The sequence below is a fragment of the Festucalex cinctus genome, chromosome 21, assembly GCF_051991245.1.
Source record: "Festucalex cinctus isolate MCC-2025b chromosome 21, RoL_Fcin_1.0, whole genome shotgun sequence".
In the NCBI taxonomy this organism is placed as follows: Eukaryota; Metazoa; Chordata; class Actinopteri; order Syngnathiformes; family Syngnathidae; genus Festucalex; species Festucalex cinctus.
In genome coordinates this window covers 4,752,106-4,772,830 of record NC_135431.1, presented here as the reverse complement: position 1 = coordinate 4,772,830, position 20,725 = coordinate 4,752,106, and the positions used below count along the sequence as shown (strand labels likewise).

Here is a 20,725-nt window from a genome sequence, read left to right as displayed (position 1 = left end):
ATGTGCACTTGGCACCAGGACACCCTAGGCCGCAGTTCGATGATCGACTTTGTAGTCGTGTCATCGGATTTGCGGCCGCATGTTTTGGACACTCAGGTGAAGAGAGGGGCGGAGCTGTCAACTGATCACCACCTGGTGGTGTGTTGGCTCCGATGGTGGGGGAAGATGCCGGTCCGACCTGGCAGACCCAAACGTATTGTGAGGGTTTGCTGGGAACGTCTGGCGGAATCCCCTGTCAGAAAGAGTTTCAATGCCCACCTCCGGCAGAGCTTCTCCCTTGTCTCGGGGGAGGTGGGGGACATTGAGTCCGAATGGACCATGTTCCGCGCCTCCATTGTTGAGGCGGCCGATCGGAGCTGTGGCCGTAAGGTGGTCGGTGCCTGTCGCGGCGGCAATCTTCGAACCCGCTGGTGGACACCAGCGGTAAGGGATGCCGTCAAGCTGAAGAAGGAGTCCTATCGGGCCTTTTTGGCCTGTCGGACTCCGGAGGCAGCTGACAGGTACCGGATGGCCAAGCGGAACGCGGCTTCGGCGGTTGCTGAGGCAAAAACTCGGACATGGGAGGAGTTCGGTGAGGCCATGGAAAACGACTTCCGGACGGCTTCGAGGAAATTCTGGTCCACCATCCGGCGTCTCAGGAGAGGAAAGCAGTGCACCATTAACACTGTGTATAGTGGCGATGGGGTGCTGCTGACCTCGACTCGGGACGTCGTGAAGCGGTGGGGGGAATACTTCGAAGACCTCCTCAATTCCACCAACACGTCTCCTTTTGAGGAAGCAGAGTCTGGGGACTCTGGGGTGGGCTCTCCTATCTCTGGGGTCGAAGTCACTGAGGTGGTTGGAAAGCTCCTCGGTGGCAGGGCCCCGGGGGTGGATGAGATCCGCCCGGAGTTCCTAAAGACTCTGGATGTTGTGGGGCTGTCGTGGTTGACACGCCTCTACAACATCGCGTGGACATCGGGGACAGTGCCTCTGGATTGGCAGACCGGGGTGGTGGTCCCCCTTTTTAAGAAGGGGGACCGGAGGGTGTGTTCCAACTACAGAGGGATCACACTCCTCAGCCTCCCTGGTAAGGTCTATTCAGGGGTGCTGGAGAGGAGGGTCCGTCGGGAGGTCGAATCTCGGATCCAGGAGGAGCAGTGTGGTTTTCGTCCTGGCCGTGGAACAGTGGACCAGCTCTACACCCTCCGCAGGATCCTCGAGGGTGCGTGGGAGTTCGCTCAACCAGTCCACATGTGTTTTGTGGATCTGGAGAAGGCGTTCGACCGTGTCCCTCGGGGAGTTCTGTGGGGGGTGCTTCGGGAGTACGGGGTGCCGGGCCCCTTGTTACGGGCTGTTCGGTCCCTGTACGACCGTTGCCAGAGTTTGGTCCGCATTGCCGGCAGTAAGTCGGATTCGTTTCCGGTGAGGGTTGGACTCCGCCAAGGTTGCCCTTTGTCACCGATTCTGTTCATAACTTTTATGGACAGAATTTCTAGGCGCAGCCGAGGAGTGGAGGGGTTCCGGTTTGGTGGCCTCAGCATTGCATCTCTGCTCTTTGCAGATGATGTGGTGCTGTTGGCTTCATCAGGCCGGGACCTTCAGCTCTCACTGGAGCGGTTCGCAGCCGAGTGTGAAGCGGCTGGGATGAGGATCAGCACCTCCAAATCCGAGACCATGGTCCTCAGTCGGAAAAGGGTGGAGTGTCGTCTTCAGGTCGGGGATGAGATCCTGCCCCAAGTGGAGGAGTTCAAGTATCTTGGGGTCTTGTTCACGAGTGAGGGTAGGATGGAGCGGGAGATCGACAGGCGGATCGGTGCAGCGTCTGCAGTGATGCGGACTCTGTATCGGTCCGTCGTGGTGAAGAAAGAGCTGAGCCAAAAGGCAAAGCTCTCGATTTACCGGTCGATCTACGTTCCAACCCTCACCTATGGTCACGAGCTGTGGGTCGTGACCGAAAGAACGAGATCCCGGATACAAGCGGCCGAAATGAGTTTCCTCCGCAGGGTGTCCGGGCTCTCCCTTAGAGATAGGGTGAGAAGCTCGGTCATCCGGGAGGGACTCAGAGTCGAGCCGCTGCTCCTCCGCGTTGAGAGGAGCCAGCTGAGGTGGCTCGGGCATCTGGTTCGGATGCCTCCTGGACGCCTCCCTGGGGAGGTGTTCCGGGCATGTCCCACCGGTGGGAGGCCCCGGGGACGACCCAGGACACGCTGGAGAGACTATGTCTCTCGGCTGGCCTGGGAACGCCTTGGGATCCCACCGGAGGAGCTGGTTGAAGTGGCTGGGGAGAGGGAAGTCTGGGTTTCCCTCCTGAAGCTGCTGCCCCCGCGACCCGACCCCGGATAAGCGGAAGAAGATGGATGGATGGATGGATGGATCTTCGTTAATCATTAATGTGTTCACAAAGTAGACCTTGTCACAGTTCAGCGGAACTGAAATCACTCACTTAATTAAATAACAAAAAGAAATATTTCTGTTTTAGATTTAAATAGTTTCTTTGCATATCTAGAAAAACAGGCTGCGTCAAAAGTAATTTTTTTGTATATGCTGAGGGCCGCTAAAAAAAATAGATGGCGGGCCGCAAATGGCCCCCCGGGCCGTAGTTTGGACACCATTGAGTTGGAATATATACACAGTAAATTTCGTAGGGTAAATTTTACTCTAAAAAGACGGTCATCCGTCCCACTCTAAACAGAGTAAAATACCAAAACAACAACAACGGTTGAAGAACAATCTCAGCTTTAATGACCCAATCCAGTTAAAATGTTATAAAAATAAATAAATAATTGTTTTTATACTACCAGTACTGTCTAGTTTGTTAGTCTTACAGATGACTTGAACAACACATTCATATTTTGGTAAAATACCGTAACATATTTGTTGTCATTTATTATATATATTTTTTTTACATTTTACCAGCTCGATATCTACGATTTAAAAATTAATTCTTCATAAATAGCAACAAAGGTTCCTACCTAAGCAATGGTTCCTGCTTTCTTCTGACTTGTGATCCCTCTATAACGGTTTCACTTCTCTCTTATAAGCTTAGCTGGATTTTGCATCGTCAGCAGATTTATCATACGCCGACCAACTCGCACTCCCTCGTGCGGTGTAACGATGACTCGATATCAGCACGGTGATGAACGCAACTTAACGCTGAGGAATAGCAACGTTGTCACTAGCAGCTGACAACGCCTTTCTTTTCTAACGTGCATGAATAATTTGCACTCTTTTTGAACTACGATGCAGATAATCACTTAATTTTTTTATTTTATTTTTTTTCAGTACCAATACCAGGTATCGGTATCGATAGCAGTTTTTCACCAAAACTTCACCGGTTTGGAAATACTTCAAAATTGTGAATCTTAAACTAAAAGAGCATTTTTGTGTTTTATTTTGAGCGTTAAGACTATAGAAGAGTGATTGTGCTGTTTTTTTTTTTGTCAAAATTAAAGGAAATATATTTGTTTAAAAATATCTTTTAGTGTTTTTTTATATTTGTCAAAATGTACTACTGGTATCGGCAGTTGGTATCGGTGAGTACTGAGGATCTGAGTATCGGTATCGGCCTGGAAAAAAGTGGTATCGAACATCCCTAGTTTTAGGCAATGTTAATTTTGACAATAAATTTTAATTTAGTTTTAGTCTTTTGACTAAAATGTATTAAAGTTTCGGTCATAATTTAGTCATCTGATTGCATTTAAATTTTAATCCGATTTTAGTCGGCGAAATAAAGAGCAATTTTGGCCGACTAAATTGACAATTTAGTCAATGTTTTCCTTCAACATACATTTAAACTTTTGTACAGAAAATTATAACACACCGATTTGTAACTGTAGTTGAACACACAAGACACATTTAACACAACACTGTCTTGATTAAACTTTTTTTTCAATGGAATATGTTTTGAATTGACAATAATATGTCATCTTAAAACCTAGTTTTTACCTAAAAAAAACCCAAAACATAATTGCCTGAGATTACTGTAATCTTACAGCTGCACAATTATCCTATTATTATTATTATTATTTTAAATTTAGTTAGTTATTTTTTTTAGATATCGTTCATGGTTGAAGTAAAGCTATTTTTATTGTGCCATAACCAAAAGTGGCAATTTTATCATATAGTAGAGTGAGGATTCCTCATAGCTGAGCTCACTTCACGTAAGAATGCATTTTGTAGTTGCTACAATGAGGATTTTTTTTGTGCATGTTCATTTTCCCTTTCCAATATGAAACAATGAAACTAGAAAGTAATGTAGTTTTATCTTTCTTATGACTCGCATAGACAAAATCTCTTTTTGCTACAATGGGTTTTATTAAAGTGTCATCCAAGTGAAAGGGGAAGTCAACCCTTTTTTTTTTTTTTTTTTTTTTTTTTACAATAATATGTTCTATGCAGCCCCACTAGTCTAAATATGGTATTTTTGTGGAATATGAGCTAAGCAGCAAAATCCAGCCATTTTAATCCATCTCATGGGGCGGCCATTTTGCCGCTTGCTGTCGACTGAATATGACATCATTGTTGCTCAGGTCCCAGCCAATCACAGCGCAGCTTCAGAAAAAAAAAAAGTGATCTGTGATTGGTCATTGCCTGAGCCCTGAACAACTATGATGTCACCTTTGGGTGAGTCTAGTACCGCTGCAATTTCTGGGGCGGCCATTTTGTTTTTGTTTATTTGGGAGAAGATTCACGTCCAGGTCGACGAGTCATTGCGATACTGCGATTGATGACAAATGAAAATGAATGATGGATAATCCAACAAACGACCAAGTGCATCGCTTTCCTAATCCGGGAAAAATAAATAATAAATTGGTACGTGTGTGACTCAATTTTAGCTAGCGTTCAGCTATGATATTATTAGTTACATTCGTTTCTTTCTTTTGCGATTCGAAGATGTGAATGCATTTAGACCATATGTATTGAAGAACAGCTGACACGTCAACTAGCCAGTCCGAAATGAAGAATTTATAACGGTCCTGGGGCCTCATTTTCAGGCTTTGTATATGAATGTTCATATTAAAAGTACCGGTAACTTGAATTATGCACCCTCTGGGTGTGGGCTCCGTCCTCAGCGGCGGGAGGCATGTTTACTGATCGAATGCAAGTTAAGCAGTCTGTCAGACGAGCTGACCTCTCTTCCAGGAAACTGGGTTGATGAAATTCCAAAAAAACAATCACGAGTTGGACACTGAAACAAGAAGCTGTGGGCGTTATGCTGATGTGAGTCAATCAAACCAAACCCATTTCACTTGGCTGTATTTAAGTCTCGTCTCTGTTCTACAGTTGAGGTTTTCTTTTCTTTTTGACATATTTTCTGGCAACTGGAAGTGTTTCAGGCAAGTATATGTAAATATTTTATGTTAAAATAATTTATGTTATGTTCATATGAGGCACAGTATTATATAGTAGCCTATGCTTCCTCAATGAGGGCTTTATTATTATTATTATTATTATTTATTTATTTATTTATTTTTTAAATGGCGTCATTACTTTGAGATTTCCGGTCTTACATTTGACGATGTATATAAATGTGTAAAGTCGGCAAATACAATGTTGATATGTAAATGGCTGAGACATCAAAAGGTACCATGTTTTCACTTGTTATACTATAATGAGAAAACAGGGGTAAATCCAAAGATCATTATTCGGCAACGGCGAACAAGCGGTCGCAAGACATTTAGCCCTACGTCATCAAAATGTGACGCGTGCTTGCCAGTTGTAAACTATCTGTGGACGTAAACAAAGTGCCGTTGCTCGTGTAGCAAACGCGGACCTTTCCGCAAACTACGCCCCCAAGTGGCCAAGGTCCGCCAAGCTACGCTTCGCTCCATTTACAAGTTTACATGTTAAAGAAAGAAACGGTAATTTTCCGGAAGCTGGGGCGTCAAAAAACAAAACAAAAAAAACAACAAAAAACAACCTTACTTATAGAAATATAAAACATTGTGTTACAAATATTAATGGTTAAAATGACAGATATGTGCTGTTATTACTTGCGTTTCATGACATGAGTTTATGGAAAGAGGTTGTATCTAATTTACTCTACTACTTCCTGAACTCAATACCACTCCTTCATTTCCTGTCTTTCATGAGTGGACAATTTGATTAATCCAGGTGTGCCTGAATTTAGTAACCACGACGACAATAGCCAGACACACCTGGATTAAGCAATTTGCCCACTCATGGACGACAGGAAACAAAAGGAGCAGTGTTAAATTTGAATTTGTGTTTGTAATATAACAGTATATGACAAAAAAAAAAAAAAAAAAAAAAAAAAGATTTACCATGCTGCTGTATACATCACATTTTAATTTCTTAAATTTGAAGGTTTTTTTTTTTTAAACTGAAATTTCAATTATTTCATTGACACCTGTATGTTTCCCCCCCCTCCTCAGATGTTAGTTATTAGCCATGAGTGACTGGTCATACCTTTCCAAACTCCTCCACAAGGTCCAATCTCACTCCACTGTGGTAGGAAAGATCTGGATGAGTGTCCTGTTTGTGTTCAGGATCTTCGTGCTGAGCGCCGCTGCAGACAACGTTTGGGCAGATGAATTGTCCGAGTTCTACTGCGACTCCCAGGAACCGGGATGTAAAAACTCCTGCTATAATTGGATGTTCCCCATGTCCTATGTGCATTACTGGGTGCTGCAAATCACATTTGTATCAACTCCAACTCTTGTCTATCTTGGCCATGCTGTCTTCACCATCCACAAGGAGAAGAAAATGATAGAGCGCGAGCAGAGCAAAATAAATGGAAAAGCAGTGAAGGCACCTAAATACACAGACGAAAGAGGGAAGGTGAAAATTAAAGGCATCTTGTTTTGCACGTACATGACCCAGCTGGTGTTCAAAGTCTTCCTGGAGGTCGGCTTCACCATCGGGCAGTTCTACGTCTTCGGCCCTCTCAAAGTCGTCTCGCATTTCCATTGTAAGAATTCACCACCTTGCGCGATGCAGAGCGGCTCCCGGTGTTACATTTCCCGTCCAACAGAGAAGACCATCTTCATCTACTTCATGCTTGCAGTTTCCGGTATTTCGGTGCTCCTCAATATTATCGAGATTGCGTACCTGCTGTGCAACAAAAGGCAAAGTGCAAAGAAGCAGCCGGCAGCTCAGTCTCATGTGCTCACGGCAGCATCATGCGCACCAAGCAAGCCACCGTGGGGAGCTATGAGAAACCAATATGGAGGCTACCCTCTGTTGCCTCTACATTCTCAAGTCATCACGGACTTGAGCGGCGATGACAATCACATCCACTCGGAGTGAAAACAAGGACAACTCAAGTACTCCATAGTTCATTTTTTTTTTTTTTTACTGCTGAGAAATTCAATATTCAACTTATGTTTTACATTTGAATGTTTTATATTCATTATGTGACAAATATTGCGATCCCAGAAATGTATCAAATGAAGTTGAATGTCACAAAAAAATGAACGAGTGATTGAATCGTCGGAGCTATATCTGTTACTTCCATGCAAGAGCATGAATAAAATACTTCAATTATAACGCCATATTCGCCTTTCTCATACTTCTTTTTTTTAAATTTAAAACAATACATACAGCGACACATAAATCAGCCTTCACAATGCTGTGCAAACAAAAAGATAAAAACAATAAAAATAAAAAAATAAATAATATATATATTAAAAACCTGGACCTCAGATATCATGAGTGTTTATTTTTTTTCTTTAAAAAAAAAAAAGAAAAAAAAAAGTGACTCGATGGGTGATATTGTATGAATTATAAGCCTGTGTGTATACATCATTAATTTACATATGAAATTATGTCTCCCTCAAGTGTTAGTCAGCCAACTTTTAAACTTCAATCTGCATAGTTGTTTTTCTTATTTGCATATTATGTTAATTAAATACTGTAAATTGACCATAGCTGTGAATGTGAGTACTCACCCAAGACAAGACAGAAGAAAAGCTATTTCAACTCAGATGTATGTATTAACCTACAATAAAAACCTTTTACCGGTTTGAATAATTAGATTCTAACGCAGCAGGCCTACAGTATATAATTTGATATCAACATTGACTAATAGACCACTGCAATGAATGAATGAATGCATGAATTTCATCACAAATAAAATGCCTGCATTGTAATGTTTGAGTTACTGTGGCAAAATCAAAATAAATGTATGCTCCAAAGCATAAACCATGCACCAATAACTTAAGCCCTTTCACCTGTATAGTGGTAATTCAGCCACTAGATGGCAGCATTTACGGGCATATCGAAGCAAGAAAAGATGACGGAGAAAAGAGAAACTCATGCGTTATTAAAAGTTTGTTTTACTCAGCAGATTTGTGTTGTGTTTTCCTTCTCAAAAACTCACGTTTAACATGATCTATAACATGACAGGCCTTTTTTTTAAAAGCATGCAACCGGCAGACTGGTCGTGAATCCTTTTGTGATTGTTGAATCATATGGCAAATGTTTGTTGTGTTATAGTTGAAGCGTTTGCGTTCAAATCGAGAGAAACTTGTCCATACAAATCAACAGGTGTCACTGACATCACATTCGTGTGACGTCACTTGAAGCAAACGCTTGACCATAATCGATCACAGTTGAATTTTGTTGTTGTCGAAATATTATTTAATTTAATGGGACATATTCCAATAAAACTACAACTCCCCCCCCCCCCCCCCCCCTGTCAATATGCTTGATGTAAAAGATACATTTAAGTTAAAAAAAAAAAAAAAAAAAAGTTTCCAGAAAATGTGTTTTAATAAGCCACACACGTATTAGTTCTTTCATATAACTTTGTCTTTCTGTGTTGCTTTGAACTTTTCCCCATGTTGGCTTGCCATAAAAAAAAAACAAAAAAAAGTTTTTTTTTCTTTCATCCTCATTGAGCGCAAGAGGGTCTTTGGTCTTGACGTCAAGGTCAGGTGACTGCCTCCTCTGACGGGACACTTATAAGGGAAGTTGGATAAGTTCGCCTCAGTTTCCCGTCTGGTCCCAAACTTGGATGTCGACTTTTCTGGAGAGTGATTAACAATTTGACGTAACGTAGAAAGGGAACCACCGGGCTCCCTTTTTCTCCCCCCCGCCCCCCTCTTTGGTAACTTTCCCGGTAAGTTTTAAGCTTCAAATGTTATACTTCGTTATAAGTTTAGCTTCTAAATATTGTGTGTGGACAAAGAAATTGAACTTTTGAAAACAGGAATTAAGATAATTATTTGTGATAGAAATGTAAACATATACCCAAATGTTTTCTTCTTATCTATATATATATTTTAGACACTTTTAAACTTGTGTGGCACTATGGACCACTGATCCTGTTCATGGAAGCTTAGAGTGAAATATGTGGTGAAACCACAGCCAGCCCAGTCACTTTACAGCTGTTAAACAACCTCAAAAAAAAGATTGTTCAGCAGCTGTGGAATAGCAGGAAACCTCAAACTGGGACTTTTTTTTTTTTTTTTTTCCCATTCATATCCTGTGTCTTGTGCGTGAGCCCATTGTGTTGGATTTGTCTGTGCTGTCTGAATCATTTACCACCAAAGTCACTCACGTAGAAAGTGGCGGGAATTTCTGCGTCTAGTAACTACAAAATCATTGAATATCATTTGGCATGACCGACTTATGTGTATTTTAGTGGCCGACTACCCTTATAATAACTTATTACCTCCACAACTATTTAGGTTATGGGATAAAGTGAACAATTGAGGAACAAACTTAGCTTGTAGCAAACGTGTGTGACGTCATGAATGTTAAGATCACATCTCTGATCAATTGCTGAAAGGAGATTGATTGTGTCCTCTTTCGTCTAGAACTGCTTCAAAGCATCAAAGCGTATGTAGGAATGGAAGAATGTTGATTTGTTGCGACTGTATTGTATTGTTGTTAATGTTTTATGTTATTTTTCGTTTTTTGTGTTTCTGTAAAGCGCTTTGTGACAGCTCAGGCTGTTTGAAAGCGCCATATAAATAAACGTGAGTTGAGTTAATTTATAGCATCAGAAAAGTCTCAAGATTTTAAGAAGATTACTGTATGAAGAAAGAAATGAATATTGGCAATATTTATTGAAAAGAAAGAAAAAAGTAAGGGAGAACGTTTCTTATGATTTCGCAATATTTAATTTGTGTGTTGCGAAATACTTAACCGAAAAGACTGGTGGCACTACTCTACTCTACTCTACTCTACTCTACAGCGCTTTCAAACGGCCTGAACTGTCACAAAGTGCTTTACAGAAACCCAAAAAACAAACATAACATAACAAACATTCACACCAATACAATACAATCACAACAAATCAACATTCTTCCATCCCTACATACTCTTTGAAGCTGTTTTGCGTTCGTGATGAGCGCCGAACCTCCAATATAATAAACAGACAAATCAAAAGATATTATTTCCAAAAATCAGAAAGAACATTTCCCACTATTAATAACTCTTTTACTGCCACACGTTATCAAAATAAATAAATAAAATCTTTAATATGACAAAGGGTTTGATCATTTACATCATCCTTGAAAATGTTAAATTTCATCATGTTTCATTGTAATTTCATACGCAATGAGCCCATTTAAAAGGCATACAATGCTGCCATCTGCTGACCATAGATAGTGAGTGTTTTTGATTCCGCAACTCATTGACCAGGCAGCGCGTGCTGCACTTAAACAGTGAACTGCCCTTTGATATAAAAAAATAAATAAATAAGTAAATAAATAAATAAAATTTAACAAAGTAGTTGACATCATTTAACGTTCACGGCGGCATATATCGTGATTTTTGCGAATCGTTATTAAACGTTTTTGGCGGTCAAAGAGATAAGTATAGGTGTCAACTGGGGAGATTTTGCAAAGTCGCTGGAAAAGCCATCAGCTGGGTGATACTGCCCTCTGATGGATTATCCGTGAAATGCACGTGTCGGATCATATACGTCAGGGTTTTAATGGGGGGAAAACCCCCCCGATTATACTGGTGAAACAGAGGGCTCAAAATGTCTTGTATTTAAAATAATACGTTTGGTGTTATAGGGATTAAGTTCACAGCATTCACAGGCAATTTTATGGGAACGCACCATAGCTTTTATGTGTCAAGTTTACAGGGTGTAGTCGAGTTTACGCTTGTAGTTAAAAAAAAAAAAGAAATGTTAAGCTACATTAGGTAATTAACTCATTCACTCCCAAAAACGTATTTATACGTTTTTTTTTGTTTTTGTTTTTTTTTTAAGAGTTTTTGTATGAAGGCTTTGATGCAGTTTCTGACCTGAAGTGGTCGCTTAATTAAAAAAAAACAAAAAAAACAAAAAAAAAAAAAACGCCAGCAGATGGCAGCAAAGTATAAGAGATCAACCAGGTCCATGTTGCAACAAGCTCTTTTTTCCCAGTATTTTCAACAGGTTTGTGCATAATAATCAAACTTAGCTAATTATAATGCTAATTGCTACAAAACATAAAACAGATAAAAAAATATAATGTACTTTTTTTTTTTTTTCCTGATGAAAGAAGAGACACATTTTTCTTTTGGTAGGTTCCATGTTTTTCTAGCAAAAGAACATGAAAATGGCTGGGAGTGAATGAGTTAAGGTTTGTGTGAGGTGAGTGTGACTATATTAATCCTAAAATTGATTGTTGATCAGTCCATGGTGTGCTCCACCTCTCAGTTGGGCTCCAAATTCCGTGCGGCCCCGTTTTAAGCCTGTAAAAATCAAACGTATAGATGGCACTTGCCTTCAGGCAGAGTCGTGTCACAATGGTGAGCACGAAGCTGTCAACAGGACAAGTGTGAGCACTGTGGAAAGAAGCTCACAGCAGGGCTTTCCGGTCCGCTCCACACACACTTTACAATGTTACATTGGCTTCACATTCTCACAAATGAGCAGCTTTATTCCCGCGACATCTTGATGAAGAACTTGGCAACGTCATTTTGGCAGATTTTGTTGGTGGTCACTGAAGCTTCAGGGTCTTGCTAACGTCTTATTTATGCTACTTCACGCCGCATTCCGGAGGTGCAACACAACCTGCGTCTTTAACACTGTACAGTAAACAACTAGAGGTTGGAAACTGCAACAATATAAACAAATTGTAGGTTCTTTAAAATGACCAAAACCCAGTTTGTTTACAAGCGTTCTCACTTTGCCACGGGGGCTCAAGGGAATGCTGAAAACGAGTGCAGCAGGAACGTACTTAATCTAAAATCCCCTCATGTGACTGAAAGTCAGTTTGATCTGGAATAATCCAAAATGAACACCTTCAGTTCTAAAAGGGTGAAAAAGTTTACTCGATATCCTTTATTTCCACAAATCTAATCTTGACGATTCATGGATATGTATTTGATCCAGGCTGCCTGACTTATGCCATGCGTCATATTGGGACATACTTTTTTTCTCCAATGTACAAGATTGTGTTGCTGTGCGTGACCAAAATGTCTGCTCTCAGCAACGCGGAATTAGTTTGTGAGCTTGTTTCACGAGGACCAATAAACTCCAACAATATACAGAAGGCACTTTTGGAACACTTGATGTTGCAACTACTAAATCCAGTAAAATCTCTTAAAGTTGTGACAAAAACGAGCTTGTAAAAATGGGAGTTTTTCTTTTCAACGTTGATATTTATAGTCAACTTTCAGATGTTAGTTAAAGTGGAAGCCAACCTTAAAGGTATATTGATAATAACAGGTTACCTCACTAGTGTAAATATGACATTTTGATTAAACCGTAGGCCATATCTTATTTTGAAATAACAAAAGCTCAAAACGGGTCACAATACTGCCTAATATCACATTTGTGGTATACGAGCTATGAAGCAAAATCCAGCCACTTTTATTCGACTCAGGGGGCGGCCATTTTGCCACTTGGTTGTCGACTGAAGATGACATCGGAGTTGCTCAGCAACGGCCAATCACAGCTCACCTGTCTCAGATCTCAGGAAACAACCAATCAGAGTTCACCTGTTTTCTGAAGCTGAGCCGTGATTGGGTGACACCTGAAACTTGAGCAACTATGATGTCATTTTTCACAGCAAGTGGCAAAATGGCCGCCTACTGATACTGATAAAAACTGCCGATTTTGGTGCTTAACTCATGTTCCACGTACGCAATATTTACCAGAATATCGTATCTAGACTAGTGGGGCTGCATAGAACACGTTGTCACAAATTTATTTTTATTTTAGTTTTTTTTTTTTTTATGGGATGGTTGACTTCCTCCATTGTAAATACTAGTCTTTAGCCTTGGGTTTGTATTCCTAATTTTCTCTTTGTGCATTATTCACTGAACAGCGCTCAGATAAAACGCAAAACAAAACAGAAAAAGGCAAACATGCAGAAAAGTCCTTTCATGCGATTTAATGTCAACGGTGACTTTTTAGGCGTTCCCAGAAAAATCTTGATCAAATTGTGAATTGTAAGACGTTGGTGTTTTTTTTTTTTTTTAGAGGTTCCACTGTTGATTCTTGTATTTGGGTCTGAAGAATGGAGGATATAATTTTATAACGAAGCATGCATTGCAGTGAGAGCTTCATATTGGTTCGGGCCAAATTTGTCTTAGCTCTTTCACTGCCACGTTATCAAAAAACTAATATGATCATTCACATCATCCTGGAAAACGTTCTATTCCATCAGATTCCGTCATGTTTCATTGTAATTTCATACACCGGCAGCCCATTAAAAAAAAGATATACAATGCTGCCATCTGCTGACCATAGTTGTGGAGCGTTCTTGATTCCGCAACCCATTGACCAGGCAGCGCTGCATTTAGACGTTACACTGCCCATTGATACATCATGATTTTACTAATCGCTATTAAACGTTTTTGGCAGTCAAAGAGTTAATTTGTCCAATTCTTACACGTAAATTTGTTTCCTTTTTTTTTCCCAGCCAAGGCTCCTTTGAGGATGGGTGATTGGAGCGCTCTTGGTCGTCTGTTGGATAAGGTCCAGGCCTACTCCACCGCCGGGGGGAAGGTCTGGCTCTCTGTCCTCTTCATCTTCCGAATCCTGGTCCTGGGCACGGCAGTTGAATCCGCCTGGGGAGATGAGCAGTCGGCCTTCAAATGTAACACCCAACAACCCGGTTGCGAGAACGTCTGCTATGACAAATCCTTCCCCATCTCCCACGTCAGATTCTGGGTCCTCCAGATTATCTTCGTGTCGACCCCGACGCTGCTTTATCTGGCTCACGTCTTTTACCTGAACAGGAAGGAGCAGAAACTGAACAGGAAGGAGGCAGAGCTCAAAGTGGTGCAAAATGACGGCGGCGATGTTGACCTCCCGCTGAAGAAAATCGAAATGAAAAAGCACAAGTATGGCATTGACGAGCACGGCAAAGTCAAGATGAAGGGGGCGCTGCTCAGAACCTACATCGTCAGCATTTTCTTCAAATCCATGTTTGAAGTGGGCTTTCTCGTGATCCAGTGGTACATGTACGGCTTCAGCCTGTCGGCGGTGTACACCTGCGAGAGGTCGCCGTGCCCGCATCGGGTGGACTGTTTCCTGTCGCGTCCCACAGAAAAGACCGTCTTTATCATCTTCATGCTGGTGGTTTCGCTGGTGTCCCTGCTGCTTAACGTCATCGAGCTCTTCTACGTGTTCTTCAAGAGGATCAAAGATCGCGTCAAGGGCCAACAGCAGCCCGCCCTCTACCCTAGTGGCGGCACTTTAAGCCCAACCCCCAAGGAACTCTCCACGGCCAAGTATGCTTACTATAATGGCTGCTCTTCCCCGACCGCCCCACTCTCACCCATGTCCCCCCCGGGTTACAAGTTGGCCACAGGAGAGCGGGGGACAGGCTCCTGTCGTAATTTTAACAAGCAGGCCCATGAGCAGAACTGGGCCAACTACTCCACGGAGCAGAACCGCCTTGGGCAGATCGGAGGAGGGGGGAGCACAATTTCAAACTCGCACGCGCAAGCCTTCGACTTCCCCGACGATACCCACGAGCACAAGAAACTGTCCTCATCGGCTGGACACGAGATGCAGCCTCTGCCACTGATGGACGCCAGGCCCTGCAGCCGGGCCAGCAGCCGGATGAGCAGCCGGGCCCGGCCAGACGACCTGGATGTGTAAAGCTGGCTGGCAGCCTGAGAATCAGGAAACAATCACTTGGGTTTCAACGGGAGCTGGGGCTAACCTCACTTTACTGTCTTTGACGTAGAGACTCTTTAGTTCATCAAGAGACGTTCAAACTTGTTACGTAACACTGTCAAAAGGTACAAGTTGCAAATAGTTTTTGATGACTTTCCATTTTTTGCGTATATCGCCTAACCTAGCCTTAAACAGAGCTCACCCGTCGAAGTGGGTGAAAGGCACGGGTGGTCCTGAGATCCAGTCACCACCGAACACAGTGGTCAATGTGATTTACTTGACTTCAGTTGGTTTCATGTTAATTAAACACTCTGTGGAAAGCAGGACATCTCAGTTTGATTTACTGTGGCATGGTTTAGAATGGTCAACTATGATTTTTGTGCTTCCGACGTGAAAGTGGGATGATAGCTTGGCAAGGTCATGTATATGCAGGTTTGGGGAATCCAGATCCAGAAAGTAAAAACCCTGCCAACAGTTTGGCCTGAGCCACAGCTGCGTCTACACAACAGGTAGAGCTTGTTTAACTGCCATAGACGGTGAATTCTGTAGAGTAATTTTTACTCTCAACTGTACGGAAGCGTAGAGCTGCCAATGTGGAGTAACCATTTTTGGCTGGCGAGTATGTTCGAACATACTCGCAAATACGTTCGAACATACTCGCAAATACGTTCGAACATACTCGCAAATACGTTCGCAAATACATTCGAACATACTCGCAAATACGTTCGAACATACTCGCAAATACGTTCGCAAATACGTTCGAACATACTCGCAAATACTTTCGCAAATACGTTCGAACATACTCGCAAATACGTTCGAACACTCGCAAATACGTTCAAACATACTCGCAAACACGTTCGAACATACTCGCAAATGCGTTCGAACACACTCGCAAATGCGTTCGAACACACTCGCAAATGCGTTCGAACACACTCGCAAATGCGTTCGAACACACTCGCAAACGCGTTCGAACATACTCGCAAACGCGTTCGAACATACTCGCAAACGCGTTCGAACATACTCGCAAACGCGTTCGAACATACTCGCAAACGCGTTCGAACATACTCGCAAATACGTTCGAACATACTCGCAAATGCTTCGAACATACTCGCAAATGCGTTCGAACATACTCGCAAACGCGTTCGAACATACTCGCAAACGCGTTCGAACATACTCGCAAACGCGTTCGAACATACTCGCAAACACGTTCGAACATACTCGCAAACACTTTCGAACATACTCGCAAACACGTTCGAACATACTCGCAAAACACTTTCAAACATACTCGCAAACGCGTTCGAACATACTCGCAAACGCGTTCGAACATACTCGCAAACGCGTTCGAACATACTCGCAAACGCGTTCGAACATACTCGCAAACGCGTTCGAACATACTCGCAAACGCGTTCGAACATACTCGCAAACGCGTTCGAACATACTCGCAAACGCGTTCGAACATACTCGCAAACGCGTTCGAACATACTCGCAAACGCGTTCGAACATACTCGCAAACGCGTTCGAACATACTCGCAAACTCGTTCGAACATACTCGCAAACACGTTCGAACATACTCGCAAACACGTTCGAACATACTCGCAAACGCGTTCGAACATACTCGCAAACGCGTTCGAACATACTCGCAAACGCGTTCAAACATACTCGCAAATGCGTTCGAACATACATGTAGGCTACATGCTACAAAGTTAGCATACCTTCCTATAATGCCACGGCAGTACACGGCAGACATAATAAATCGTAAAAGTTACGAATGAACACTGTTTTTTTTTTGTCTACTTAATTTTCTAATAAATTGGTAACATGGCCCAAATGCCTAAAAAATTGGGTTTTGTTTTCACTCTCGCATGCACAAATAATACCTCTTGGCATTATGGGAAAGAATGCTAACTTTGTAGCATGTAGCCTACAAGTACGTTCGAACATATTTGCGAGTATGTTCGAACGTATTCTCGAGTATGTTCGAACATATTTGCGAGTATATTCAAACATATTCGCGAGTATGTTCGAACATACTCGCCAGCCAAAAATGTTTACTCCACATTGGCAGCTCTACGCTTCCGTAAAACTGAGTCTATTTGGTCCCACTCTAAATAGGGTAAAATTTGCACTTGGAAGAGAGTACAATATTCAGCGTAAATTTTACTCAAAGTATTTTTAGTGTGTATTAGCGAATTTGCCTATGTCATGGAAAAAAAAAAAAGTGAAATATTTTTAAAGGAGACCGATGATTTTTTTTTTCTTGGACTTACGGTGATTCCAGCTGACATGAGCGATATATTAAGACACAGCAGGAGCTGCGTGGCTCGGACAGTAGATTGGCTGTCTCCCAACCTGAAGTGGATTTGTTCCTCAACTCTTGAGTGACTTTTTATTTTTTATTTTTATTCTCTTCCAAGTGTAAAATTGAACTTGTGGCAGGGTTTTTACTTTCTGGATCTGGATTTCCCAACTGTGTATAGCTTCATAGTTCTAAAAACTGATGTATTATATGTAGTTGTTTTTTTTTTTATAACTTGGGAAGTATATAAAATTGAACAAACTGTTTTTGTTGGTGGGTTCACAGCAATAGGTGAGAACTGAAAGTAATGCTTCATTACTGCAAAATTAATAAAGCCTCATTCAGCTCTAATAATATTTTGCAAATATTAGAGAATTAAGAGTTCAAATGCAGACATTTAAAAAGCCTATTTTCTTTGCCGTTTCCATTGACAGCAAGCAATTATGTTTTTTTTTTTTTTTTTTTTTTTGCAAAACAGGGTTTGGGAGAGATTGCTGAATATTTATTGCTTGGGATGGTGATGGAACACAACAACTCCGATAAAGAATTGACTACTATTCAATATAGCTTAACTCATAGTCCTCATTTTATGTTAACTCACCATGAGCTGTTATATTTATGGGCCATTTCTACAGTTCAACAATCAGTCTGGATGTTTTTTGTTTTTTTTTCCTGATAAACTTTGAATTTATGTGGTGTTTCATTCTGTGGAGTTATGTTTTTTTTTTTTCTTCTTCTTTAAAGGAGCACGAGTGGCAGGATTGATGGATCAGGCTGTTCTTAACACTGCAGCCTATTAGTTGGTAAAAATATTGATTCCTTTTTCATATTTGTAGGAAGTCGGGAGAAAGCATAACTTTTTTTTTCTACATATTGGGAGTGAATGATCTTGTTAGCGTTTTTGTTTTTTTTTGTCTTTCAAACTATGTCAGTGTTGCTGCTTGAGAACTAGTTACTTACTTTTAGTACTGTAAATCAAGCTAACTGTCACAAAGAAAATGTGATTTTTTTTTTTTATTATTTTTTTTAGAAGACTTCTTATAGATCTGGACTAATATTTAGTCAGTTAAAATGTATGCCAATGTAGCGCCACAACTACAAAACATTAGAATAAATCTCAATTTGTGCTTTGAAAAAGGAGTCAACGCATCGTTTCTGTGGGTACTGACATGTGTCGCAGATCTTCCAGCTACAATGGCATTTGCACTGAGATCGAGGTGAGGAAATATATGTTAAATATGATGCACCCACAACGTGAGAGGCGTTTTCTGATTTACCATGTTGCTAATTTATTTCATCACAGAGAAATCACTTCAGTGCGTAACACGAGACATCCGACGGCTAGTTTATTTTTGTTCTGGGCCAAATGTGAATATTTCACTGACAAATCGGGAGAAATTGTCATTTGTTACAGTCGTAAGTTCAGACAGTGCTAATCAATGTACAGTATAAGTGCATGATAGCAAAGCAAACGCTCATTTGTTGTATCTGTGAAAACTGTATTAACCAATAAATGTTTCTTCATTCTTAACGATCTATTTGACTGTTTTATTGATTGTGTTTCATTTCTTTGTAAAACCACATTTCAAAAGACTGCCTGTCAAGATTTTGTAAGATTTACATTAAACAAACAAGCGCTGCTTTCGATACAGTCAACCATGCTATTCTTTTAAACAGCCTAAAAAAATACGTGGCTAGCCTCCTAGTTTGAATCGTACGTCACAGAAGAAAGTTTGATTTCTCCTCCAAGTCTATGACGTAACATGGTGTGCCTCTGGGTTCAATCTGAGGTCCTTTATTGTTTAACTCATTCACTGCCATTGACGGAAAAATGCGTCAAATGATACATTTTTTGCTGGGCTGGCAGTGAATGTGTTAAGTAATTAACGTAAATACACATTTGGTCATAACGTGCCAAGAATGGACCCTCAAAACTAAAACGGAATCATATTAGGGAGACTATAATATACCGGTATATGTAAAGTATAATATGTGGTTGCTCTAGTGTCTATAGTCTTTTTTTTTTTTTTTTTTTTTTTTTTTTATATGTTTTCAAATTGTCAAGTACGGCAACGAATGTGAGATGTATCGTATTTTCGTAACCAAAAAGTACACCAGATTAAAAGGCACAGTCTGAAGTACGGGTGCTATTTATTTATTTAACCTACGTAAATCATAAATCACACCGCATTATTGGGCTAAGAACAAACTGTAGCAAAAAAAAAAAAAAAAAAAATATATATATATATATATATATATATATATATATATATATTTTTTTTTTTTTTTAATGCAGACACGAAAACACAAACGTAACCAAAAACAAAAATAGAATAATAATAATAAAAAAACTTTCAAAACCAAAAATTGCTATTTTAATAATAATAGTTGAAATTTCAAGTCCAAAATAAGTTAAATAAGGTTCCTACATCTTCATAAAACTCCCGTGTGTTTTAAAAAAACAAAAAAAACAACGTAAGCAGCATTTCAGTTCTATGGCCTCGGTTTGTAAACAACCTGCACGAGAACGTTCTTGCTTTTCAAGACAACTTTTTTTCTTATAGTATTTTTTTTTTCTTATCATTAAAGTTATATTTCCTTATTTTCATAAGCAGCTTTTAGGGATTAAGTGAGGCAGCCAACAAGCTTTGGATTATTGTCTTACTCAACCTTGCCCGTTTGTTACCGGTCGTGTTTTATAAAGCTCTCCGTGTTCTAGTCCTCGTTGTACTTTGGACGTGCTTACTGATTTTTGTTTTCCTGCCCGCTCTCGAGTCCTAACTCTAAAGTAGGGCCGACATCAGCGCACAATGTTTGGCATTTAGTTTTTCGTTGTTTGTATTTCTCCTTTTCCCTTGACTTTGACAACTACCTAAACGTCTACTTAAATTTAGCACTGAGTTTAGTTTTGTTTCCATTGTTACATCCTTGCCTTGTGCATGCATTCATTTTGCACCCATTTGGGTACTTTTAACTGGAGTTTTTTTTTTTATATATTCTTCTTCTTATTATTATTATTATTATTTATTTATTTTTTTAATTGGGATGTGGGGGGGGTTCCACATTCACCACATTCACCACTTGCCATTTATAACAGAAAATGGATTGTTAGATCAAAATCAAGAAATCAGAATGCAATCCAACCCATCATTTTTTTTTTTTTTTTTGCATGTCAGCATTTAAAATACATTACATGTCTCCTACTCGGTGAAAATCTACTTTTGAGAATGTGTGAACAAAAACCAGCATTCAGGTATGCGTTTTCAAATTGCAGTAAAATTGCACATTGGTAAAATTCATTTGACGTCATTGACTTAATTTATTACCGCTAACTGGCACATACGGACAGACTTTATGCTAGCCCGGTCTTGCTTCATTTCACTGAATAGCACACGCTGTCAACAGCAGTT

The 20,725-nt window shown here is 40.7% G+C and overlaps 3 protein-coding genes across 7 annotated transcripts in view; 2 read left to right on the top strand and 1 right to left on the bottom strand.

The window, feature by feature from the left end:
• Nucleotides 1-20,725, bottom strand: part of LOC144010547 (gap junction Cx32.2 protein-like) — a 74,187-nt gene that overhangs the window by 2,676 nt on the left and 50,786 nt on the right. Inside the window, exon 1 of one of the 2 annotated variants that reach the window (XM_077510903.1) lies at nucleotides 2,955-3,104. The exons of the other annotated variant lie outside the window; for it this stretch is intronic. The gene's annotated coding sequence lies outside the window, so the exon portion shown is untranslated. Of the gene's footprint in view, nucleotides 1-2,954; nucleotides 3,105-20,725 lie in introns of those variants that run through there. 2 annotated transcript variants of the gene reach the window in all.
• On the top strand, nucleotides 5,063-7,496 carry LOC144010546 (gap junction Cx32.2 protein-like). Of its 4 annotated transcripts, XM_077510898.1 has the most exons (3): nucleotides 5,063-5,202; nucleotides 5,266-5,318; nucleotides 6,378-7,496. In XM_077510898.1, exon 3 carries the CDS (start codon nucleotides 6,394-6,396, stop codon nucleotides 7,249-7,251), a length of 858 nt encoding a protein of 285 aa, XP_077367024.1. In that variant the 5' UTR covers nucleotides 5,063-5,202; nucleotides 5,266-5,318; nucleotides 6,378-6,393; the 3' UTR covers nucleotides 7,252-7,496. The 4 variants fall into 4 exon arrangements, with proteins under 4 accessions (XP_077367024.1, XP_077367027.1, XP_077367026.1 ...); XM_077510901.1 differs by lacking the exon at nucleotides 5,266-5,318 and having other exon boundaries at nucleotides 6,492-7,496; XM_077510900.1 differs by lacking the exon at nucleotides 5,266-5,318.
• On the top strand, nucleotides 8,928-18,846 carry gja1b (gap junction protein alpha 1b). Its single transcript, XM_077510528.1, has 2 exons — nucleotides 8,928-9,064; nucleotides 13,815-18,846. The coding sequence occupies exon 2, from the start codon at nucleotides 13,832-13,834 to the stop codon at nucleotides 14,999-15,001; it is 1,170 nt and encodes a 389-aa protein (XP_077366654.1). The 5' UTR covers nucleotides 8,928-9,064; nucleotides 13,815-13,831; the 3' UTR covers nucleotides 15,002-18,846.

Coding starts and splice junctions, on each gene's coding strand:
- gja1b (XM_077510528.1), top strand. CDS start 13,832: ATGGGTGATTGGAGCGCTCTTGGTCGTCTGTTGGATAAGGTCCAGGCC.
- LOC144010546 (XM_077510900.1), top strand. CDS start 6,394: ATGAGTGACTGGTCATACCTTTCCAAACTCCTCCACAAGGTCCAATCT.